This window comes from Pezoporus occidentalis, unplaced genomic scaffold (genome assembly GCF_034315485.1).
Source record: "Pezoporus occidentalis ecotype Australia unplaced genomic scaffold, CSIRO_AGI_Poc_V1 ctg9, whole genome shotgun sequence".
NCBI lineage: Eukaryota > Metazoa > Chordata > Aves > Psittaciformes > Psittacidae > Pezoporus > Pezoporus occidentalis.
In genome coordinates, this window is record NW_026916262.1 from 3,915,983 (window position 1) to 3,942,766 (window position 26,784).

Below are 26,784 nucleotides of genomic sequence, written 5' to 3' on the forward strand. Positions count from 1 at the left end.
CAAAGCAATTCTTGAGAAGAAAACACCCTCCCACACAAGGACAGCCCGAAACTGCTGCAGCCAAATCCAGTTTAGAGGACAGGACAGTTACAAAGCATTTCCTAGCAAGCCCCAATGATGAAATGGCTGAAATCAAGCTGTTTATGACTGAAGGACATCATGCTGGGTAGGATGATATGCCCTGTGAGGCTTCAGCCTTTCAGCATTTCAGTTAGCTTTCAGTTAACGTTTTTAACATAGTCACATCGAAACCTTGTAATATTTGGGATGCCGAAAACTTACATTTCCACTTACTGATAATAAGCATTAAACCATTCTTCATGATCATTGCCATGGTGCTCTTCAGTAAACACTGACTTTGAAGGATTTACATGTATTTAAATACTCTTCTTCCTCCCTCCCCTCCCTCCCATCTGGAAATAATTATTCTGCAAGTCACATGACAATCATTTGACTCATACAAAACAACACGAAACCAAGACTGTCAGTAGATTTCTACCACATCCTTTAGGGCTTTAGTTTAGTTTCACAGAGTGAAACATCTAATGGCTTTCACAATTTTCAACAGATAACTTGAAATTAGCCATACCACAAACACAGCAGCAGATACACAGCTTCCAATAACGCTTAACTGATGTTTTCTCTATGCTCTGAAGAAAGAATAACCTCATTATATGCAGAAATAAAATACGCTATTTTAAGCATATTTAAGCATTCAGCTATTTTTATATTTTTTCCCCTTCGTAGAAGTGCTATGCAAAAATACATAGAGAAGAGATTAGCTTGTTCTAGAAGACACAGCAGGCTAGTCATAAGGATACATGGCTGACATTATTCCAGATGTAAATTTGGAACAGTATTAAACTTCACTCTCATTCTATGGTGTCTCATACAGTTTCCAAACCAAATAAATGAACCACTGCTTTTGTGCATCGCCCCCACCACTTTTTTTTTAACTATAATTTTTATTTAAATAAGACACAGGAACTTCTATACCGAAAAAAAATACAAAACAAAAGCCACACATTTCCTTGTGTAAAGCAATATTGTGTGATAACTTGAATACTGTTCAGCACAGTGGCTAGAAATAACAGTACAACTATGTACAAAACTTTAAACAATATTTGACAAATTTCTACAGCTGGATGTAGAATACAATTGAGATAAACAACTGCTGGGAAATTTACATGGCAAAACATTAGCTTTAACACATTTGGTTCAAAACCTTCAAATCTGCTAAGAACAAATGTGCAATTTAATTAATATTTAGTTTCTCATGGAAAAAATAAAGAGAACGAGTAATGGCTTTGCAAATACTGTACAGAATTCATCACTGATCTAAAACCCACTCATCGTATCCTCTGGTAACCTAACACCAGCAACAGAGACTATGATTTCTTATCTGGACATAGCCAGAGCATAAAAAAGTCATCATTCTGCAATGTTAATCTAGAAAGAAAAGTATTAAAAGGAATCGATACTTACATCATGAGTATTTTCCCCCCTTTATCTTCAGTCTATAAAATATATAGTGTTTTCACCTAGGCCTGAGATTAGTAGGGTTAAAGATGGCTGTTGTGTTTCAAGGTGGTTTTTCACATGCAAAGGGTTAGAGACAGACCTCTCTCTCCTTCTATATTTCTGAAAGGGGAGTCAAAAACAGTGACTTGTTTTATAGGCTGCAAATCCCACCTTGTGAGACAGTATTAACAAAACCTCAGTAATAAAAAGGAAACAATGCTTTATCTCCAAAGAAAGCACATATTCAGTGAGTAGTTACTGGTAGCTCCCTCTCACCCCCCTGCAATCTCATCATCAAAAGAGGAAGAAAACATAATGGAGCAAGTTTAAATGCTCAGTAGCTGCAGGCTACTAATCTCTTCAATTCCTGGAAAAGGTGAACCTTATTCTCTTAGGAGCAGACAGCATAAATGGAGTTCCACTGAGCTGAAAGCAATGGAGCAAGAACATGAAGTTTATTTTGCCTTTGGGGTCCTCTTTGTATCACAGGAAATTAGCTCCGAAAGCAACGCTCCCCTTGTTGCAGTACAACAGAAGAGCACCACTAACCCGTTCTGGCTGTGTCCTATTTTGAAAAAGTGTCCAGCCTGCAAAACCAGGAGTATTTCACAAGGATTTTTCTTTTATTCACACTTAAGGAAGGGGAAAAACACACTTTTACACACACAGCTTAAGTAACTGAAAGTTACGGGAGAAGCTTTGATTAAGTAACATGAACTTAAAACTACTGTTTTCCCCACCCTTCCTAGAACACCCACTTGCTACTTTTGGACTTTAATCCCAAAACACAATTACTGACTACATAACTAAAATGCTGCTCACCTAACACTGCTTGACAAAATCTGAAAACCTATTTCCAACCAGCAAATGAATGAACATTTCCAAAAGAGAAACTAAACATTAATTTGACTTTTAGACAGTAACAGTAGCATTTCACATCCTTAATTGCCAACAAAAACATGAGAGGAAATCCCCATCATCCCCTCTGTGAAACCTGAAAAAATGTCTGTCCTCGAACAAAAACATTCTTGTCTTTCAAAATTCTCTCACACACAACGTGGAATGTTTCTCATGTACAGCCTAGTACTGAACACTTTATTTGCAACAGTTTAACAGTCATTAACTGAGCAACACCTGAAACCTTTAAATGCCACATTTTTACATATATTGAAATGACAGTAAATGCAACAGTTGTTTTACTTGTAAGCACATGACAAAGTGATATACATCACAGATTTGCTGGTTCTCCTCATGTTCACCCATGTCCAGGGTCATCGTTCGCCTGGATCTGAATGCACTTATTCCAAGAGAGTGGAATGTAATGAGGAAATATTAATGCATAAAATAAGGAAAGGCAAAAGAGTGATGTTCCCTCTTTAGCTTTGTAGCTGTAAAATATTTTATATCCCAATATGATATACATTCCAAGTTACCTGAGTTTACACTTCAAGAGAAGTACCTGAAGCTAGGCCATAGGGTGGGCACTGTGCAACTGTTGTGGCCACTTTTTTCTTTTTTTTTTTCTTTTTTTTGCATTGTGTGTATTACAGAAGTTAGAAACATAAACACCTGGATCAATTGTAAACATAATCCTGAAGTACAGTATTTTCCATAGGACACAACACAGCAAGACATCTTCTATTCAGACAGGCAACTTTTTTTTTTCTTTTTATATATATAGAGAGAGCTTATTTATACTGTAGAATTTGAAACAGAATACAGGACACAGTACTAATCTGGTCAAACATACTATGAAATGCATAGTCTCCACTTAAAACGCTTAATGATATATGGATTCTGCAGGCATTACTGCTTTCTCACGAAAAATGCTGAATATGAATTCTGTCCCTGCCAAGAACAGCGTTGAGATATTTTCTGAGAATGCTGCTAAGTATTCCGTGTTGTTCTGAAAGGTTTCCAATTCATGCAGATGTATCTGAACTACTGTCTCCTCAGTCCTTGTTTCAGGGCAGAGGCCTGCTCCACCTTGGTCTAGATTAACACGTAGCTCTGAGGAGAGGAATGCTCTTCAGTCTGAATTTCTTGCAAAAGCGGCTGCTGCTGTGGGGACGGCTGCTGTACCGGGACCTCTGGGGAGTCCATTGTGCTGGTGTCATCTGACAGAGATGAGAAAGAAACCCGAGACGAAAGCTGCTCAACAGTCAGGGTGCTCAAAGCTGTGCTTTGACCAGAGTTTGGAGAGTTCTTCAGCGTCAGGTCTGAAGCAGGAAGGAGGGGGCCCAGGAGTTTTACAGGACAGAAAGCTGATCCGGTTGGGATGAAATTAACCTTGTTTTTGTCAGGACATGAAAAGAGAGGGGCTGAGACAGGCTGACGAGACCTACAACAAGAAAAAGGATTATGTACCTGGCCATCCAAGATGTCTCCTACATCATTAACTTTGTGGTTCTACACGTTGCTAAAATGTGAATGACAAGGAATGGGATTAATTGGACAGAGGGGCAAACATCTTCCATATTGGTAGTCAGCTAACTGATCCACAGCATTAAGAATAGCACTGTCACAAAAATGACTTACTAATTACTGGGTAAACATGCAACTTCCAGCAAGAAAAATCTGCAGCACATATGCACGTGAAAAAATGCTGCAGTAATTTAGAGCAGCACAAATTCTTCTTGAATAAAAAAAACGCAGCAACAAGGCATTTAGTCATATTAAATCCCTTTGAGAACCTCCATGAAATAGACCTCTCCTTTCCAACACTGTGTAATATGTCTTGGAGGCTTCCTCCATAACCCAGCATTGCTCCTTCACCATCCAACGGGGCAATGAATGCTGTTAGAGCAAGAAAGGTCCCCTCCTTAATTCTTTCATCCACAGGAGCTAAGCACGCAACCTTGACAGCATGTGCTCAAATACTGCTGGGTCTAGGGGAAAAAGATGTGATGTCCAAGAGTTTAATTTCCAATTTCTTGCTCAGCAAAACTATTGAGCAAAGTCCATGCCATAAGTATACTATCATCTACAAACACTAAATATGTTTCATTTCATTTTATAGGTTTTATATGTATCAAAATGTAACCTATGCTTGGAACTGATAAATTACAACAGAGAGTTTTTGTTTTAAGCCACAAACACTTAAAAAGTTAATAAAAAAGAATATATGGAAAGAAGTTTATAAATGCTTAGGAAATTAAATGTACCTTATCTTTTCTGCTTGGATTTTTGTTGCCTTTTATAAATGCACAAAAAGAGTTCAAGCATAAAAGACTCCATTTCCTCTTCAAACCAACGTGAACACTTCAACTTCTCTTCTGTACAAACTCTAAGAATAGTTTGCTCCTGAAAAACTCATCAGCTGGAATAGTTTATTCATCTGCAGTTGAACAGGCTCAGTAAACAGGTTTACTGCTTTGCAGATACCAGCTGATATAAAAGGCATTACTTACGACATTTCCTCAAAGACCTTCACTCGCTCACATCCCTCTGGGGGCTCTCGTTTGAACATGTAGCTGTTGTTTGGTTTGGGAGATGAAGCATACTTGGGCAACGGTGAGCTACTCCCACTGTCTGAAAATTTAAAGCAGTTATATTACTAGAGATTGAGAGTGCTTTTAATTAAATTTGATTTCCAAACAAGATGCCTTTTTTCACAATTTAGCCACTATGCTGGTTTGCTTCCACAACAATGCTTCCTCTATTGCAGGTTTACACCCTTGTATAGCACATTTCTTCTGAATAAAAGCTTCAGTGCAGTGGTAATCTATCATATAACAACACGTAACAGGAGGATATTTTTATCCAGAATACTGCAATCGGAACAAAGCAGAGCTGTGGTCCTGGAAACAAATATGTTCTTTATTATGTACTTCCAAAAACATAAATGAACAAGGTAATATGCATAATACATGCAAGAAGAACTATGAGTGGTAATGATAATATGCCTTCTCACCACGTAAACACAAGTATTGAAGATGTGTGTATACAGCATGTATCTTAAACATAATGCTTCACTTTGTTAGTGTACTGAATAGAAGTTGCAAAAAACAGAACATGTTTGTAACGCAGGTGCTGATACATTACAATGTCCAACCTTAGCTGCTTTTGTGAAGCTGTTTGTTATCCAAAAATCAAGCTGCCACTATTTAATTCTCTCATCACTGCTAACTACATGATACAGACATTCTTCAGAAGCCTAGATGTCTTGTGTATATTCTTCTAGACACACTTAGAACTAAAGGTGCAAAGATCCAGGATCCAAGGCAACAGGCAGATTTCTTTATACTTCCAGGAAAATTTAAGAGAGAAGGCTCAACTTTGGTGATGACAGAAATACAAAAACCTGAAAATTTAATACTGTGAAAGAGTTCACTTTAAACACTCATCTTGACACCATGATATTAAATAAAGTATGTATAAAAATAATTAACTCACAGAAAAGTAGCCTTCTGCAGTGGCTTCTACCTTTTCAAAGAGCAATATCTATCTCAGGCTACTATCAGTGACTCCTAATCTTTGCTTGGGCTTGCAATTAAATAAATGAAACAAAATAGCAGGGGGGGAAGGATCCCCTAACTTATAAACACACCTTATTTATAGAGAAATAACTGTTCTTGCTTTAGCTCCTTTTGAGTCCTCCCACCGATATGGGGTACCTTGCCATTTTAAACTCAGATACCTTTGTTTATTCTGCTGTTGTTCACGTGTGCCTTTTCAGCAACAGTGGAAAACCAACCAAAGCTCAAGCACTATGATCTAGATTCACTGAAGCATTTAAATTTGTCTTTAACAGCTTACAAACAGTACCTACATAAACTTCTTTATAACCATGACTCAAATACAAAGGCTAATCATTAGAGGTTTTGAAACATCTCCCGTACGAGACACAAACCAGCCCGAATATCACACTTCCCTTTGGAGATTTACTATGAAAGATACGAGAAAAAAAACCAAGTACGTCTCCAGTTGAAGTGAACCTCAGTAGTGTATTGATTATTGAAGCTCTTTCTTATTGTGGAGTGAACACAGAACTTCTATTTACAGAATTTTAGGTGTTTACTGTACAAAGGCAGAAAAAGCTTAGAGACATCACGGATATTTGCCAAGCTGGGAGCATGGTGGTCCTGTTGGCACTTTTCCACTGCTGGCCCTCACAGCTCATTCCAAACTCAGAAATCATTAACAGAACCCAGACAGTTTGTTTCCTCCTTCTAATATTTAAAACTGAAGATCCAAGTTTCTATTTAAAAACTTGAGACATAAAATGTGCTACTGTTCATTCCACCAAGTAGTGGAAAACTCTGGAAATACATCCAAGGAAAGAATCGAACGGAATTCAAAGTCAGTTCTTGGAAGATTTAGAGTCTGGTCTAGCCAGTTCAGTTTTCAATCAAGTTTTCAGTTTATTTATCCCTGTCTGGCTGAAACTTCCTACATAAGACAGCTGTCAAACAACTGAAAAAAAATTATATGGGATAATTTAACCATTCTGTTGCTCTCCTTACCCTCCCTGCTTTCAGTTTTCTGAGTTAGTAGCCTTTCATTTTGACCAAATACACACCACACTACTATTTGAAAAGTACGTGTGATTATTAGGAGGCTCACATGTATAAGCTTGGTGCTAGTTCTACATGTACAGCAGCAGTGTGAGAACAAAAGGGCACTGGGCAAACACACAATGAATTGAAGTAGCAAGAGGTGGAATTTACAGCTTAAGCCAGTCTCCACTTGTGTATCCTGTAAACTCTTAAGTGCTAAACTGGCTCACATTTACACATGTCTCAGAGGCTGGGGAGCAGGAACCTTCGCGTCAGAGGACACATCTGTATCTTCCACCCTTCCACCAGCAGGGTGTGCTCTGCTGGCGTGTTTCAGTCAACTAATCGAATTTCATTAAGATGACAATGATTGAAGATTAACAGATGTAACCTTTAAAGTGAGTTTTGTTACCATAACCACATAGCAGACAATATGGAGCCTTACACAGAATTTATAAACATAAATATCCAAAATGGATGTATTCTGTTATCTAGAAAATGTTCAAGATTGTAATTAAACACTAAAAATACTATTTTAAGCAGAGGACTTAATATCACAAATTGTACCTTGCATATAGGAGAACAAAAAGAATCTGTAAAACAGGGTTTTAAGTGACAAAACTTAAAGGAAACAAGAAACACTGCCAGTGAGCCATGAGATTTGTTTTGGTACTCAAAAATACCTGTTTCTTAAAACTATCCAAAGATTTCACATAGAATTTTAATTTTAAAAACTATGACTCAGATGCCCAGAAGTTAAAATGTATCTTCAGTTCACCTTCACGAACATGTTGTTTGTAACAGCCTGCTAACAACAGTGGAAATATACAATGCTACACAAAAGCATCTAAATCAAAATCCTTGAAAAACAGCTTATACCATCTATTTTTGTACAAAAAAGGTGAATTTCATCTGCTTGTACCTAAGGATGCCTTTGAACTTTACCTCTGTCACAGCTGCTAAGTATGCTGTGCAGCACTCTGAATTATAATCTTATGGAGCAGAATCTCATAAAACTGATCTAGTGAAACCAGTAGCTTTAATGCAGCAAGGCAGTCACTTGTGTTCAGCAGTAGCAGTCATTTTTCCCCTTCTTGGTAGCTGGTGCAGTGCAGTGTTTTGACTTTCAGCTTGGGAACAGAGCTGATAGTGATGTTTAGGTTTGGCCAAGGACTTTGTGAGCCTCATGCTCTGCCAGGGAGGAGGGGAAGCCAGGAGGAAGTAGAGACAGGACACCTGACCCAAACTGACCAAAGAGGTATTCCATACCACAGCACGTCATGCCCAGGAGGTAACTGGAGTTAGCCGGAAGGGCTGGGAGTCTGTGGGGTTGGAAGAGGTATCGGTCAGAGCTTGGTCGGGCTGGGGGGGCGAGTTATCGGTCGGCTGGTGGTGAGATGATGTATTCTCTTCCCTTGTTATTTCCTGTATCATTATTATCATTGGTGGTAGCAGTAGTGATCTGTTATACCTTAGTTACTAAACTGTTCTTATCTCAACCTGTGGGAGTTACATTCTTTTCGATTTTCCTCTCTGTCCCTCCGAGAGCAGGGGGAGGGCAAGAAAAGGGGGGGAAGTGAGCGAACGAGTTACCTGACTGGGTTTAAACCACGACACCTTGCAATAGGCTGATACTACAAAACAAATTCATAAAGCCAGGTGCCATTAAAACATCTTCTTTCCTACCCTTCCCTCTCTGCTCCAATCAATACCATTCAGTATCACCACTCCATTTGGAGCAGTTATTGTGGGCCTTTTCTGAAATTTAGTTTTCACTTTTTTTTGAAACGTTCAAAAGGTTTAGAAGCTTCTCACAGAAAAGGTAAACCAAAGAGCTGATACAGTCCAAAGAGCAGCTGCTAGGGCCTCAGGCCAAAGCACAGCTTTGCACAATAAATAGAAGATGCTTTAGAAATGTAAAGCAGTGCTGTGCCTGTACGGAGTGCTGGCTCCTCTCACTGCTCATGTGTCTCACTGAAGTTACGAACCTCCCCTTCCTATTCAGCAACACACTCAGGAGCATTCATAAAGCTGATAATTATATTTTTTAAATGCTAAAGCCAAGTTATTCCCACAGAGAGGAAATATAACCTCAACTTGAGAAAAGTATCAGAAAAATATCTTTGGTTTAAAGTGTCTGTGTTTGGTTATACAACGAGTTTTACAAAACTTAACAGGCCTGACAGCAAACTCACAAGTTTTATTCTAGCATCACAAAGACCTTTAAAATGAAGGTGTGAAAAATATTGAGTTTTGTTTCATAAAGCAGTTAACATTGACAACAGATGTTAATAAGCTCTCAAAGCTTGCTATTTCCTTGTAATTTCTACCTATATCCCTCATATTTAACTTATTAAATATTTAATATTTAATATTAATTTAATATTTAACATATTCAGAACAATTGGCCTGTGGGATCTTAATGATCTGAGAGCAAAAGGCGCCTTTCTGATTATGTTTTTACAACCTCTGAAGAAATTACTTTCTCTTAGAAACAACTACATATTTTTCTATCTTGTCCTTAAAGAACAAAGTTGTGATAAACACTTCAAGCTTTTTCATAAGCACAGTATTAAGTACCTTAAACTAATTTAGAAATGCGATTATTTTAACTTTACAAAGCTGGCTGTTTATCACCATCACCTATATGCTATGATTAAAGCAGGCTTTTGATACAAACCTAGCATTAAAGCCAGTTCTAAAGCCAAAATCCACAAATAAATATCTATTCATTGTGAAGTTCAGCAGTAAATTTTATTCCAATTAGCTGTTCAAAAAATCCAAGACAGGAGATAATAACCATTGAAAAGCATTAAGAAGGTTAGATACACTACTGCCAATAAAGTACAACTGAAAATTCCAATTACTATGATAACTGAGTGCTAACTGCACAAGGAATTGTTCTTTTCATTTCCTTGCTTTTTAACTTATACTTGTTATCAGGACAAATATGAACAAATTAACCTGTCTAGACGTTTCCTTGTATGCTAACACCTTAGTGGATATCTCTATAGTGATTCAGTCTTGACGACACACTACAGTTCACATGCATACCATAAGAAAGAGAAGTCTGGAGGGAGCTGATACCTTTGTTATTTTTGGAGCTTGGCCAACTATCATGTTGAGCTACGACTCTGCTTTGAAGTGGTTAACTTACACAAGCCACCCACAATCCAGGACTTGGGCAGGTGGATTTGTTTTCCACTACTTTCTTTCAAATCCAAGATGGGAAAGCAATACTTTTCAGAAACCAAGTACTTCTCCTGATGCTCCCAATCTTATTCCCAAGTTACTTTAAGAATTATTAAACTGACAATACTTGCATAAAAAGCTTAACCTTACTTACAACCTCAATATAGTGCTGTCTTTAGCTCATTTGTAAATCTAAATTAAATTTTAAAATCCTGTTTTCTCTGTGAAACTTAACTACTCTTAGCTTGCATGTTTTACACAAATCCTGTATCCCTCCAAACTAAAGCCGGTGTTTCCAACTAGCTGTCAAGAAGCTCAAGGATCATTTCATTAGCTAACAGTTGTCCAAAAAATCAAGTCTTCTTACACTGGTGCCTGTATTTTCATACTACATGTTGTGTCAGAACATGTAAGCTCCAGTTTACTCCCTCTACAAAACCAAACGACATTTTACAGACTTTGGAAAAAAAAAAAAAAGCACAAGATATTGACATATAAACACATAAATTATTAAGAAATTTTGGGTTGTTATGCAACATACACAGACAAGTAATTACTCCCCATCAGACTGTTCAAGCTCATATCTGAGCACCTCACCAAATAGCTTCAAGTGGAATGCAAGTGTTCAGAAGCAGAGTACTTTAAAAAGCAGTCCAAAAATTACTTCATCACCATGTTGATCAGCAAGTAACTCACCCATGATGAATACATACAGTCTACCACAAGCCTTCTTGAAACCTTTTTTTAAACATAAACATGTTACAATCTGAATTCTTCACATTAGAATCTTCATAAATAGTTAAGACTGTTTGCTGTGCTCCTCTGACGTATTTATGGAAGATGTTTGTGAAGTTTCACAAACAAGAGGGAAAAAGATATGTAAACAAACAAAACCAATTTTAAGATAAATCCTCAATCCCTCCAGAACCATCAAACAAAAACAAAAACTGATGTAATGAATAAAATGAAGGTAGTTGTAAAAGCAGGACAGCACATGCCTCCCATAGGTAAAGGCAGGTCATTCTACTCTCACCTTTATCACGATCATAGAGTATATCTTCTGTTGAGCAAGGACTCCCATCCTGAGATTCAGGAGGGCAAAAGGGAGAGACACATGGTGAATGACTGCTGCAGCTGCTGCTGCGCTCCTGGACAGATGGAGTCTGAGTGTCAATGCTTCGTGTACTACTACTACGATAGTGAGCAGGTAATGGGGCCCTTCGACCATCAGGGATATCCAAAGGCTGCAAGAGAAACAAGCAACTCAGGTTACAGAGAAAATATCAAACTACTAAGCAATGTGAGCCTGTAGCACTCATAACTGAAGTAATGTGGCAAGGTCTCAAGAACAGCAAACAAGCCATTTTTTAAATAACTTTTACACAAGAAAATAATGCAATGTACAATGGGCACATCATAGATTAATTACGCTGAATGCTGGGACAATGTGCAGATGTTCCAAGCCAACTATATACTCTTAATGGAAAGTTAACAACAGAATGCACTTCAACATATGCTAGCAGTATGCTTTTATATTAGTTTTAAAAAGCAAACCTCCCCAGTAAATCAATCTCTATACTTTGTAATGTAATTTTCAACAAAGGTCACTCTTACTCTGAAAGAAAAACAAATACCCTGACAAAGATCACATTTGGATAAAAGGAAAAAATGTCAAATGCAATGGCACACTATTGCTGTAACAACCAACAATTACAATTATAAATGAAATCATCCAAATTTTGCTAGTAAGTTGTAATTCTCTAGCACACCTCTACATTCCATTCTTCAGTTCTGGAGGTGACCTCTGACAAAGTGGCAACTAAGTAGATGAAGCACAGGCTCACACAAGGCTCACAAGCTTTGTCCTGAACCAAGGCTAAAGCACTGCCTGCTCATACTGGCCTAGTTGGCAATGGCCAGAGTGATCTTACATCCCATTCCCCGATACACTGTGTAGACATCTTCACAGTAATAGACTGGCATGCTCTACCTGTCCTTCCCAGTAGAAAAGTAGTTTTTCATAAAGACAGTGCTGCTTTAAATGTAAGAAATCAAATGAGAATTACAGTTTTGTTTAAAAGTGAAGCGGAAAAAAATGCCTGTGAGATTTAAATACAATTTTTCTCCCCCCAGTTCAGTGAGGATTGTATCCAAGCCACAGAGAACAGCTTAAATGCTCTATCTACAGAAAAGCAACACCCTTTTCCTTCTCGCTTCAAGTGAATATTTGAATTTTATTGCTTTTCTCTTCCCATATATTCTAAAACTATATCGACTTGTTCCAGAGACTAAAATTCAACACTTTTGAAAATGATGAGGGCATGAAACCTATTTGCCTAGCATTGCATTCTCCTCTGTTTAGCAACAGTCTATCCAGAAAACCACCACATACAAAGAGGCAGACAAAGAGGCAGGAAGATCCTTTACTTCTTCTGATCCTTCCAGTTAATACCATTTCACATTTCAATTAAGAGCAAAGAAGCACACTATAAAGAGAACATTACAGTTGCTACATCAAATGCTGGAAAAGTCTGTGTGGTCTGTTCCAACAGCTCAATTGACACTGCATATGCGTTACAACATGACTACGTGTTGCTATTCTCATCATGACTTAATGCACAAGATAGACCTGAAGCATTATATCATTTGTTACACAGAGAGAGGAGATGTAAAACCAAGACTGAAGTTGTAGAAATAAAACACTCTCATAGTTAATGTAACTGTCATGCAGAACAGTATTTTCATTTCTGTCTCTGCCACCAAAATTCTATGAAGTGCCAAGAAGTCATCTGAACCAAGCTCTCTCTTCTATGGTATTTTTTCTCGATGACCAGTCTATATAGGACTGATGCTGCAGAAGTCTTCAGCATTCAAAGATGCAGAAGGAGAATATGGGAGCTGCACTTTAAATTCCTAAAATGGCATCCAGTTTCCCGGGTTACGAAAGAATCACATTTATTGAGCCTGATGGATTTGTGTCTCTCCATCCATAAAGTGTAGATAATACCATCTTTCCTCTTACACAGGTGTGATAAAAAGAGAACAAAATTTCAGATACTCTCCTATAATACAGAAGCAAAAACCCAGGAAAAAATTCAGATTTCTGACTTCAAAGTGGGCATTAGGACACACATCTAATGAGGAGAAAACAAAAACACCACATGGAGACCTCAGAGCAACCTTCCAGTATCTGAAGGGGGGGCCTATAGGGATGCTGGGGAGGGACTCTTCATTAGGGACTGTAGTGACAGGACAAGGGGTAACGGGCTCAAACTTAAACAGGGGAAGTTTAGACTGGATATAAGGAAGAAATTGTTTCCTGTTAGGGTGGTGAGGCACTGGAATGGGTTGCCCAGGGAAGTTGTGAATGCTCCATCCCCGGCAGCGTTCAAGGCCAGGGTGGCATGGTCTAGCGGGCGGGAGATGTCCCTGCCCATGGCAGTGGGGTTGGAACTAGATGATCTTAAGGTCTTTTCCAGCCCTAACTATTCTATAATTCTAACAGCTGCTCATTAAGTGCATATGCTATGCTCTATATAACAGGTAAAGCAAAGATTCCAGGGAGAGAAAAAAACAGTAAGTGGATCACATAATTAAAGACTTCAGGATAACAAAGATGTTCTTCCACACCCAGAGGAACAACAGTCTACAGTCAGGAAGTATATCCCAAATCACATATTTCAATCTCTGCTGAATTAAAATGCGAGGTACAAAAAAGTCATCCATATTTTTAGACATGCCTCTAAATATATATACAAGCAGGAAAAGCTAAATATTTATCACGTTTTCCAAGTTAAGTAACTTTTAAGGCATAGAAAATACCAACTAATTCAGATTACTGTGCTTCTGTACGTATCTTTTCCTTAATATCAAATCCAAGTTTTGAGAAGTACAAAATCTTTATGAAAAATACCAACTAGAAGTATTCTACTTCTTAAAAACTTTATGTATTAAACCTGATCAACATAAAAACATATTTTAGGAGTTACTTACCATGAGTCATGTCTCAGCTATTCTAAAAACCAAAATCCTCATAACCTTACAACATAAGAAATAGGGCAACTAATTTGGTACAGCTGCTATTAGTTTCCATAATGCTCAATGCATGTAAACCAACTAGAAATTACTGTGTTCTATAGGCTGGGTTTTGGGGTTTCTTTACAAGAGTGTCCAGTCATATATTATATTTATGCCAAATGCATTCTGACAAGAAACCTGCCAACCCCTGTGGGACAGTATGTTCTAGGACACAGTTGCATACTACCATCATCTCCCTGCAAAGGTATTGAAATGCTCAATTTGACAAGAGCATGCATTTCTCAATACACTGTTAAAATTCACCACTTTGTTTTCAGTATCGATCTTTCTAATGGAAAAAAACCAAGAACACCCTTACTTAGTAGCATCAAGAATGCTGCTATGATATAATGTACCAATGGGAGCCTTAAAACTAATCTGTTCTTAACAAGCCTTCTGTCTACTTGGGAGACAATTTCTTGAGAGCAAAGCGTTCGATGCTTTTGATTTGAAAACTGTTCTCTGGAACACAAAGGCAGATATATGAAACTGCTTCTTCCTTCTAGCATCAATGAAGTCATCAATGCATTAGGTAAGGTGCAAGTGCAAAAAACCATAATGTATCGTGGGAAGGAACACTTGGGAAAAAACAGACTTTTCAGATGAAGAATCTGAAGATGTGAGGATCCTCTCCATCTGTACAAATTAGAAAAAGTCCTTTATTACAGGATTAAGTTTTCTGACAGGTACATAAAACCACCTTGCTATTTCTAGCAGCACTGGAAATCAAACACATTTATCTTTTTACTTATACTGCATGATAGTCCATCAAAACTGCTTCATTTCTAATTACTTCAGTATACTTGAAAGGCAGTTCTGGTGATGGTTGGGGATTTTTTCTGAATAGAAGATGCATGAACTTGTCTGCGTCCTGCTAAGGGGCGTTTTTCATTATTTTGCAATATATTCTGTAAGAGGGAACGCCTCTTACCCCCACTCCCTACAGTAAGTCCATCACCTTATTGTACCCAAGTCTTCAACGTTTGCATTGTGGAGTCACAAGGAGACAAAGAACAAAAGCCTGCCACTACTTCACAAAAAGCGGATTGCCTCTTACAAGTTGGGAGGCATGCCTCTTACAAGGTGGGAACACAGACATGCCATCACAATTTCCTGGAAGGCTGGTTAACAAGCTATAAAAGAGGAAGGAAAAATATATCCAGGATCTCTGAATAAATGCATTAGAAAATGAATTTAAAGTTTATTAATAAACCTGAGGAGAAAGAGGTGATTAAGAAGTGATTCAAACCAGCCAACTTTACCTCAGTTTCACGAAAGAAAGAAAAAAGAAGAACACCTGCAGCTAACTAAGCAAGATGAATGATCTGAAAAATTACACATATACATGGCTAAACTGAAAAGAATTAAATATTTGACATATTTTGACCACTGACAATGCAATGCCTCTAAACGTTAGGGTCAATTATTAAAAGGTAATGACATAATGACATTAATGTATCATCAACTATCTTTATGAAACACAAAAATAAGACTAATGTCTAAATGATTATTCTTCCTTTTATAGAAATTGTAAAAGTACAATTAGTTATCATTAAAATATTAAGAAAAAAACAGTGTTAAAAAACCCAACAAAACAAACGAAGTCAGAAGAGATATCGTAAATCAATTTATACATTTTTAAAGTAGGATTACAAAAGTTCAAGTCAGCAAAAAGAAAAGCAGTAAGTATGTAACATCATACCCTACAAAACCAAAACAAGTCTAAAAACTAAACTAAACTGGTTTGTGTATCTGAAGACTAAGCAATGAAGTATGAAACTGGCAAGAAAGTATCAGTGGTTACCCCTTTTAACTGGGAGCTAAATTTAAAAAAAGCAATTCAGGTATTATTCATAAATCTATCCATAAAACTTAACCTTAATCTTATTTTTGTCCTCTATATCTAGTCCTATTTTAATGTATGAACTAAGAAGCAGGTAAAAAAAAAAGAATAAATTAAAATCACAAGTTTATACTGAAGAGATGAGAGACTAATAGGAAAAATTTAGGAACACTAGGCTAAAATTTTTAAAAGTTAACTGAACTAAAATGCATTTTATTTTACTTTGGACAGCGCAAACATGGTTATTGAAATGAAATGGAAGGAATCAGAATGCTACTGGAATAGTGCCCACATTTGAAGAAAAAAATAAAAAATTAGGTAGTGAGCTGTACCCAAAATACAGGTAATATTCCTTCTCCATGTGTTTAGCAGGCTGCATGTTATTCCCCAAACCTTCCCTGGTAAACGAATACAGATGCCCAATCATGCATAAAGTGTTTTATGCAGCTGGATAGATCACATGAAAATGAAGGTTTGAACATGCACTGTTAAAACTGTGAAGTAAATGCGGAAACCTGTTAAAAGAAACCACCTGAAAATTTAGATACACCCTAATCTTATAACCAAGTCTTTAGAATAATTTATCCTTCACACATCACCCACAGCAACCAACTACCTTTGACTGCTATTTTAAAATTCTTTCTAAAAATACAGCAAGAAAGAATGGCAGAAATAAAATTTATGAAGTTTGGTTTCCTATGGTTGATCTTTTGTTCAGTAACTCCTAACCTTTAACCTAGCTTTTCCAACTCCTCCAGGCTAAAAAGAAGCTAAATTATTGTACCAGGAGAAAGTTCACTAGCTGTAAGATTGAGTAAATTACTCTTGTTATGATCTTCTGTAAGCAAGCTATGAGATCTAGTAAGCTCAAAGACAGTGCTAGGATTCTCACTTTAGGTCCCACTGGACTAGACTTCACAGAAATCAACAGTTACATAGCAGGAAACAACCCTCTACCCACAAAGATGGACTTGACTTCAAGAGGAATGTCTAATTTATGACTTTCTTTTGTGTTTGAAGACTTCCCCCAGCTAGATGTTTGGAGGAAGGGTACACTATTGCCTTGGTTGCATAAACTGCTGAGCACCTCTGGCCCCAGTCCAACAATGCACTTAAGTATGTGCTTAACTGTTTTGCTGGATCACAGCCAGTACATTCAGTAATTTAGGAGACTGCATCCCAAGCAATAAGCTGTTAGAGCCCAAGGACAACATTTACGAAGATAATTTGTCTGATAATAAATGAAATGTCCTCTAACTGTAGGACAGTACAATTCTAGCCGAAGCAACATCAATGGAGGCACTGAAATACATACCTTTTTATACTCTTTTGGACATGGTCCAACAAGGTTTATTGATTTGGGGTTTCTCCTTGGGTTTCTGTGTTTGTTTTTTTTCCTTAGTCCCCTGTTACAACACACACCCCTTCCTGAAGGGATGAGCCAGCCTTAGCAAAGCAAATTTAGCATACAACTTCTACTACTACAGTATTTAATTCTTAAGACTGCTTTGTCCACACAACTAAGTCTCTGGAGAAGCCAAGACTATTCTAAAACTTTTAAAGTTTACTGCTGAAATGAAGAACTACAAATACCACTTTTTGGAACCTTAAATCTCCGACTGAAGTTTTACAGCTTGGCTTATACATTGAATTGCTACTGCATGACCGTTCACACGAAAAGAACCTACATCTTAGAGAACATTAGAAGAAATGGTAGCTTATTCCACAGCAGAAAATTTTATTGGCTATTTTGGGAACAGTAGCTGTAAACCAAGTATTTCCCATTTTAAGTGTCATCTAAGCACCCCAGTGCTCCTCAACAGCAATTCCAATGCTCCAGTTCTCCCACATAAGCAAAGCCTGCTCTTCCATCAGCATTTCCCACATGGAGATCTCCCATGACATACCACAGTGGTTTCATGGAAGTAAAATGGTCCACATTCAGTTTATGGAAGAAAAACATTAAAACCAAAAAGCAGAGCATAGCACAGGAAATTTAAATATTGCCTAAGAAAAAGAATGCAAAACAAGGCAAATAAATTAATCTCCCGGTCTCTAATTACTTACTACTGTGGCCTGAAGAATCTAAATTTTCACTTACTTTTCATCCAAAAACTTTCAAGTTTGCCGCAAAAAGGGCATTCGAAACAAAGTATGTTTGGCCAGAAGCCCTTTAAAAATGAAAAAGAAAGCAATAAAAACAACAACAAAAAAATCCAAACACCACCCTAAAACACAAACAAAATTTTCAAACAGTTCTTTGAAGAAAATGATTTTTAATTTCAGCCACAAGGAAGGTTTCCCATGTTTATAGATTACGAAGGGAAAACAACTATAAACATGTTAATATAAGCTTACCTTCGATACTTCTTCTTTTCCGCTGTTTTCCTTAATGAATACTTTTTCCAATTCAGGGCTTATTCCTTCTACATTACACGGCACACGTGAAACAGTTGATTTTGGCACTGAAATGTTTGACAGTGGCATAGGGACTGATCTGGAAATAGAAGCCTAGAAGGTAAAGAGAAATACAATTTGAAGTTGGAAAATGGAATAAAGACAAAAGTCTAAGATGTGTACCAAAAACCCTAAGAAGTTGTGTATTAATTTTGCCTTCTAGGTGACCATTTTTACTTGGCAAATTTAAATGAAAAGAAATGCTAGCATAAACCAAAAGCCACTAAAATCACCTCTACTTAACTCAAAGAAGTGTCCTAGAATAAAAGCAGTCTAGTACTTCACTTATCAGTAAGTAGGCAGCCATATGTACTTTCCAGATGTACAGACTACAGAATTTGCATAAGGGGGATGGGGAACACACAGGGCACTGATGGTTTAACAGGGATCCAAAGGGTTTGGATTTCGAAAACATTCCTAATGCTTAATCACTCAGCTGAAATATTCACTTAATGCACTTTTATTCTCTTTTGGTTGGCTTTAGTGAACGAAAAATAAAGGAGTCATTCAGAACCTTTAATTTCATTAGCTTCTGGCTTTTCAGAACTTTAAGTCAAAGACCTCTAAAGATATCACTTTAAGGATCAAACATAAATTAACACAAATATGGTTTCAGAAAAAAACTGTTGGGGTGGGGCTCTGTTACCAACAGGACCCACGCACAAGAGTTCATGTGCATCTTGCGCAGCCAACCTCAAAAGCTTTACCTTGGCAGCAGCAACATAGCACAGATGTACCTACACTGACAACCGTGAACAGTGTTCACTTGCCAACGCATGCTTGTCCTGCAGCTCCAAAGCTGCACGTCACTTGTGTAGAGGCATTCTCTGACAAAACACACTGCCTGTACAACGGCTTCCCACAATGGTGTCAGAACCGAAAACTTCATGAGCCTTGTCAGAGAACACAAGCCATAACAGAGTGAGCTCCAAGTACTAAAGAATGTTCCTTCAAAGCATATATCCTACGTGGCTTTCGGTCTGCCTCAAAAACTGTTTTTACTGTGACTATACATAGTGGTATGTGCAACAGGTTACTTAGATATGGAAAGCAAAACCCATTTCTTTGCAAAAGGTACTGGGATCCTTTGTTATAGAGGCATAAAAGTTTCAGGAATAATACCAATTTCCTGTATGCCTTCAACACGAGATTAGGTTTTAATCACGAGATTTTATCCAAACAGAAGGAACGTAAAGGATCAGTTATCACAGCTCAACTTCTTCTTTCTAAAACACTAGCTATTTTAAAAAGGCAGTCAGGAAATACAATGACAGAATCAACATTTCAGGAGTTCAAATAGTGGCCTGTTAGTAACATGGGGTCCGAGCTAAGGATCCACTGTAGGTGAAATTTAATCAGGACTCAAATGTCTGCACTGTCAAATGAGACATGATTAACTGCTTTCTACAAGTGGCTTAAGGTTCACAAAGTCATTGCCTGAACCTTGCCTGGGCTTTAGAACTTGTAACTGGGTTTCGGTTTCACTGGCACTTAGTAATGGCTAGAGCAGACACTACATGGGACACCCTCCATTGCAGCCTGCTGAAAATCTGCTTCATGGTCAGATAATTTGGCCAGGTAATTTGTCCAAAGCCATTCTTCATATGTGTCAGCATCTTTATAATTAGAGGAATACTGATATATTCAGAGCACAGGCAAATTTTTATAACAAAAATGACCTGAAAACAAAATTTGTCTTAGCCAAGCCTGTGTTAAAATTCCCAGCTGTATTAAAATTTGCCTAAACTCACACATCACTTTGAAAAATGGGTAAGCAATAAGACAACAGAAAACAGAAGCTGACACACTAGGAGACTTATCTTAACCTTTCAGAGAGGAAGATATGAAACCCACAGACTGATGGCTGGAGAGAAGTCTTGACATCACAATGTCCATAGGTACAGAACATGAGAATGGTCATCAACATAATCTGGACACATTTTGCATTCTAAAGCTTATGTCTGATGGAGGTTTTACAGTAAGTCTGTCTGGAACAAGAACAGGCTGGTGATGATAGCAATTTTTCCACTTAATATCCTAGAAACCTCTCAAAATATCCTGTAACAACTGTACTATAATAACCACAAACTCTTATGCTCGAAGAAAAGAGTCTGCATTGACGATGATTCTGGACTACCGTAACAACCAAGAGGTTTTTCCTAAACAAAACCATGAAGAAAAAGACTTCTATCCTGTAGTCTGATAGCTCCTCTAGTCACCAGTCACTAGGGATGGGGTACTGTGACAAGCATTGGTTTCAGCTGAGTTTAAATTCAAGGTGAATTACTGCATTTTTTTAGAAAGTAAACACCACAATACTGTTTGCCTCGATGTCATGCAGAAATTGCCTCTCTGGCCGGGAACTGAACAATAAGCAAAGTATCAGAAAAAATTCTTAAAGTGGGACACTGAAATGAGATTTTTCCTTCATATATCTGGTGATAGAGCGCTGTTGTCTTTTACTGATAAATACATGGTAAGGTGAATTACAAGTCAGTTCGTAATAAGACCGTTAGTGTTCTGCTTGCTGCTCAAAGACTGATCAATTGTTGGCTTGCCAAACCTTGGTACTTCTTTTTCTTTAACTTTTTTTTTTTTTTTTTCCAACTAGCTCAGATGAAACTGGGTTGCAGAACTGATAAGCAAAGACCTTCCAGAGAAGCAGACACTTCCGAAAGCACACCACAAAAATTAGACTTGGAAGCAAGCATGTATTCCTGGAAATGCAGTCTTGTAAGTGCTTTTACAGCACCTTAATATATTTTAGTTGCTATCTTGCCATACCCTGCTATAACCCTTCTTTCTTTTATTATATGATGACTATCAGATACATTTCAGTGAAGATGCAATGGTATTGGGTTATTAAACATTTCAGTGTACCACATCAGAAAACAAACAGAAGAAAGACAGGAAGAAACAGCACTCTATTCACCCAACCCTGATAAGGTAGGAGGCTATTAATACAAGGAACTATCTACTTACCTGAGTCTGACTGATTGCTATATGGTTGCCATGGAGAGGTGACTGACGTTCTTTCTCTTTACTGTGACGACTACTCTGCTTACTGCGCTGAAGCTGCTGCCTCAGTTTGGCAATCTGCTGGAAAGAAGTTCAGGTGAAGTGACAGTAAGTTATCGAATGGATAACTGTTCAAATCATCACATATAAAGCAAATCACAGAATTTTAAGTCCTCTTTGGGGGATTTTAAATACATATGTGATTGCCCTCCCTTGAAACATGAGCATTAAAGCTTCTTCTGCTTATTAGATACTTTCTCCAAAGTATATGCCCTATTCACCAGCCTGAATGTGACAGCAAGCTCAGTTTAATCACTGAACTTCCCCATTTACAAACAAGCACTGTAATAACTGATGCAAACAAAAGTAGTCAGAATGACAATCTGTAGCAGTTTCTGGCCTATAACTGGTGTAAACAGGGGACTAGGAAGCCTACAGTTTAATTTATTTAACCTTAAACCAAACAGAAGTTTCCCAATGATAATTCATCATAGAAGCAAAGAGCCTTCACAAACAACTGGCAACAAATATGCACTGCTCATCTTGGAGAACTTATTTAATTCATTTAATAGCATTTCCCTGCAGGCTAAATTATCACAGATTCCTTCAGGCAGGCGGAATTTTCTTTTCTGCTGTCTGCTGCAAAGAAGTCTAATCCAAAGTTACGTATTTTAAATGTCAAATGCAACTAAAGCCATTATTCATTTGACCTGCCCCTTAACAAGAAACCAAAGTATTTCATTTAGGGATTCATCCACTTATTTATTCCTCCTGGATAATATCTACATGAAAAAGAGTATTTACCCCTATGAGCATTGTCTCAGAAGTTTAGACTGTGCAAATTCACACAACAGGTACAGACACTTCTTTAAGACTGGATAATTTTTTCCTCTGGGCTCAAGTCCCACTCTCCCATATGCTCCGCACACTGGCATGCAAGGCAAAGCATGCATGGCCCCATTTCATTTCTAACTCAGCCAGAAATACAGTTTTTTAAAAACCTGAAGGGCAAGTAAGGAGAAGTGGATGTGTATGGAATTCATATTTCAAAGAACTTAATCACCTAGAAAGTAAGCTCTCCTTCTGAGTGACACCTTACAAGTACATACACTCTGTGGTTAACTCTTAAGTAGTTAAATATATCACACCAATGCTCTTGTAAAGCAACTCTGTGATAGAGAATCAATTCACATCACTCTTCATAGCATCAGAGATGACAGTGCTTGGTGAAGAGGTTTGGATGGAGCTTTACTCCAGACTGTGGACTTTGTGATGTTTCTGGTATCACTCATAAAAGAAGGATCACCTTTAAGGCTTCACATCAAATCTTGCACAGCTTGTTACCCATATTCAGAGAACTGCTACTCAGAAATGGCTGAATACTTTGATTTTTCAGCAACAGATAAACACTTCAGACTTACAAGAGGGCCTTGGAATATATCAAAAAAGACAGAACCCTAATAGGACTGAGTTTCTAACACAGACAAGCTAGATTTAGAGAACTAAATCTGTTTTTTTTAGACTAATCTCTTATGGAAAGGTGCAACTCAGGCACCATATTGGAAGAAACCCTGACGGAGTCTGAAGAAATAGCTCATCCCTGAAAGAAAAAAAAAAATAAATATATATATAAAATTTGTCTGGAACTTCCTCATCCTCCCTGTAGGAGTACTGGCAATTAGGAAGCCCAGCTCTATAGGGAGATGAAAAAGCCAGCAGATAACCAGTCTGGTTACATCCATGTAAGATTTGTGTCTTATATCAGTGTTGGAGAATAGGGAGAACAGGGAAACAATCATCTTCCCCTTTAAAAAAAACCTTAAAAACAGAAGAGAAAAATGAGGCCCAGAACAAAAGAGCTGCGGACTGAGATGGCTGCCACAAGAATAATCAGAAAGCAGGGAGAGTACTGTATATGTATCTTTCACTTCTGCTGTCTCTCCCTGATGCTGTGTGCTTCTTTCTAGTTAAAAAGTTGTTGGGTTTGGATTTTTTTATTTAAATGAAATCTGGCTTTCTGAGCTTTCCTCAGGAGCATGCTATAAAAAAGATCTCTACAATTCCACCCCCGAGATCTGGCTCGCTGATTTCTGTTGTAAACAGCCTGCAAATCTTTGAGAACATAGCCTCTCACTGTAAAATCTGGACAGTGAAAGCATTAAATGGGAGAGCGTTGATAGGCTGCTATGTCTCTAGGCTGACTAAAACCTTGGAGTTCTGATGTCCTGAAAGGAATCATAAGGCCCTGGAATCTGAGGTTCTCTCGGCTACCTCAAGAGTATGTGTATTTTGGCAGTCAGTAGGTTCTTTACAGTAACAGAAATAAAAGGCTTCTGGGGTCACTGGGGAGAAACAGATTCTTCAAGTTTTCATCTCTCTATCTGGAACTGATGTGATCACTTAAGGCAAACATGCAATGCAAGTAAGGCCTTCTCAGATTACCTGTCCTCGGCCATGAATTTGAAGGACCCTAGCTTTCCATAATGTGGCAGATATTATCAGAAAAACAAAACCCAAAACCAAAAAACAAACCAAAACCAAAGAGAAATTAAGGATGGCCATATTAAAAATGAATCTGCTATTTCTTATCCATCCTCCATACATGGAGGACAGAGGCTTCCCAGCACAGATAACCCAGCTTCAGAGCAGCCACACTAAGCAGGCACTGACACCGAGTACAAGAGCAGATCAATCTGTCAAATTAAACGATTCTCCATCTCTTCACCAAGGAGAGTCCATAGTAAATTTGCCACTTACTAAAGCTAATCCTGAAACCCAAACAGTGTTTTTTCCTCTATAAGGTTAGTTTTTATTGCCAAGTATTTTCCACCTCAAACTCAAAGAAAGCCATTACTACTGACAGGAAGAGGTAGTTGTGCTAACTTCCTAGAAGTTCACCTTCTTCCTAAGCATCAGAGAAGCACAATCTAAGCATGAAACATAACCAAAATGAGCTGCAGACAGGTATGAGGTACACTAATCCTAGGAAAACAGATATAACTTGCATAGTGAGGAAGAAGTCTATAATATATGCCTTGATGGCACCTGTTTTACCAAGTATCTCAAAGAAGCAGCTTCTCTCTTGGGCACTCAAATGATACAACTAATAGGAGCCAGAGAATTTGCTGTCCAAAGAAAATGGTGCCAAGTGAGTGGTATCAGGAAAACATCTACTGGAAGATCCAGCCATTACAATGGTGTAGATACACTCTGACACTGAATTCCATCCAGGGCAGGAATACAGATATTTCAGTTAGGAAGATGATGCAGAAAAGAAAGGATGTGCTATGTTGGGAGGAAAAGAAAAAAAAAGTGCAGTAACAAAACTCAATTTTAACAGGGCAGCTAAGAACATAAAGGGTTTGGGACACCATTTCCCTCACACAAGTACTGAGAATGAAGGTGACTGAGGCACACACAGTCATACTAAGGGACACATGTAAACCATCAGAAAAAGATCAAATGGGTAGCCTTTAAAGCATCCAGTTGTTGAAGACTTTAAACCCTTAGCCTTGAACATATGTGCACTGAGGTACATAAAATGTGCCAACTATTTTAGTACACCAATTCAAATGTTTTCCCCATGTAACCTAGCTTTAAGGTGAGCTGAAAGTTCTCATACAAGAATTTTCTTAGAGGATACAGCTAACAAAAAGAAAAAAAAAGGGGAGGGGGGGCAAATCAAGGAATTCATCAAGGAATAAATATAGTTCGAACCCTACTTCCAACATTCAAATACAATTATTTAAAATTATTATGTTATACTGTAAGGCATAAACATGTATGGTAGTATGTTTCAAAAGTGTATTTTTTTATTCACATTTGGCAAGTACTCTCATGTGACCATATGACAGCAGGAGCACACAGCATACATCTGTGAACATTTCAAAATATTAAGGAAGATTTCAGCCTTTCTTCTTCCAGTGACTGCTCCCTGCAATGTTGCTGATGTATCAGAAAGACTCCATCCATCCTGTAGCCCCCCTATACGATGACCATCAAAGATTGTTAAACAAGAAGTTAGAAAGAACCCTATAAGTATATTTTTTGCTTGCTGGATTTTTTTACAGCTAGAAGTGTACTTGAAATAAATATGAATCTTCTGTATACCAATTGTAACATGCATGCAGTCTAATGTAATGGCACACACCTGAGGAATAAGCAAATTAACCCTGTTCTTTACAACACTGGAATAATCTGAGCACCCTGATAACTTTGCATTTGAAGAAATGTAGATTCAAATTACTAATATGAAGGAACATGTCACATCTCACCATTCTTGTCCAAATATTCATTAATATTTACCACTTAACAGGTTTTATTTTTACAAATCAGGCTACACAACATGTTCACTTCCTACTGCTGAATAAGCCAAACTCCTTATTAATGAGAGTGATCTCTCATTCATGAACCAGTTGTTAATAAACAGTAGGTCAAAAGAGCAAAACAAGCATTAGAAATTCACCCTAAACCTTTGAATATAATCTTTCAATTGGTGTGTGAAAGCACATAAAAAGTGCAAGCTCTCATATTTGATTCTCCTTTTCATGTAGTCTGTTGGAGCAAAACGGACCTTCCAGCCGGGGGTTGCTGGAGTCAGTGTAACAGATACAGCCTCCAGAGGTGCTTAAGGGAAGTGAAAAATCAGCTGAAATACTCATTTTTAAAAAAACCTACACAAACTGAAATCTATTTGTTTTAAAACCTGGGGTTTTCCAGTTCAGGGTGAACTGTAACTAAAACTGGTCCTATTCAACAGAATACAAGCTAACAATTCAGGTTGAAAGGGGAAAAAAATACCAGTGGTTGAAACCGCTACCTGGTCTGTGTCCAGCAATCTTTATCTCCCAGTCAAGACATGTATCTATTAAAATAATGTTAAAGCTGTCTGGCATTATCTTACAACAAGTTATATTCAAGACTTCATAATAAGGAGCAGAAGAACCCTCCAGGATAAATTAAAAATTAAGAAGTAAATTTTGTTAGATGACAAAAAGATATATTCTATCCTTACAAAGTCCATACTGAGCGCTGGGAAGTTTTAAATTTTTTAATAGAGCCATGACAAGAAAGCAATCATTGCCTATTTCACTGCTAGACAGCTTCAATCCTGACACCCAGCTATTTCAACCCAAGGGCAAAACAATCTTTAGCTACCCAAAGTAAATTATTTATTTT

The 26,784-nt window shown here is 37.7% G+C and overlaps 1 protein-coding gene and 1 long non-coding RNA gene across 7 annotated transcripts in view; both read right to left on the reverse strand.

The window, feature by feature from the left end:
* Positions 1-945: 945 nt before the first annotated feature.
* Positions 946-26,784, reverse strand: part of GLCCI1 (glucocorticoid induced 1) — a 57,060-nt gene continuing 31,221 nt past the window's right edge. For 2 of the 6 annotated variants that reach the window (XM_062605086.1, XM_062605085.1), the window contains 5 exons: positions 21,571-21,684; positions 18,490-18,642; positions 11,245-11,455; positions 4,932-5,052; positions 946-3,862 (listed from right to left, as the gene is read on the reverse strand). In XM_062605086.1, coding sequence (XP_062461070.1) covers positions 3,514-3,862; positions 4,932-5,052; positions 11,245-11,455; positions 18,490-18,642; positions 21,571-21,684 — 948 coding nt within the window. In that variant the 3' untranslated portion in view covers positions 946-3,513. Of the gene's footprint in view, positions 3,863-4,927; positions 5,053-11,244; positions 11,456-18,489; positions 18,643-21,570; positions 21,688-26,784 lie in introns of those variants that run through there. The other 4 variants (XM_062605084.1, XM_062605089.1, XM_062605088.1 and 1 more) reach the window with 4 other exon arrangements.
* Positions 7,259-9,364, reverse strand: LOC134156760 (uncharacterized). The gene is made up of 2 exons (XR_009962052.1): positions 8,632-9,364; positions 7,259-8,078 (listed from the first exon to the last, which is right to left on the reverse strand). It is a non-coding gene; the product is annotated as an uncharacterized LOC134156760 (long non-coding RNA).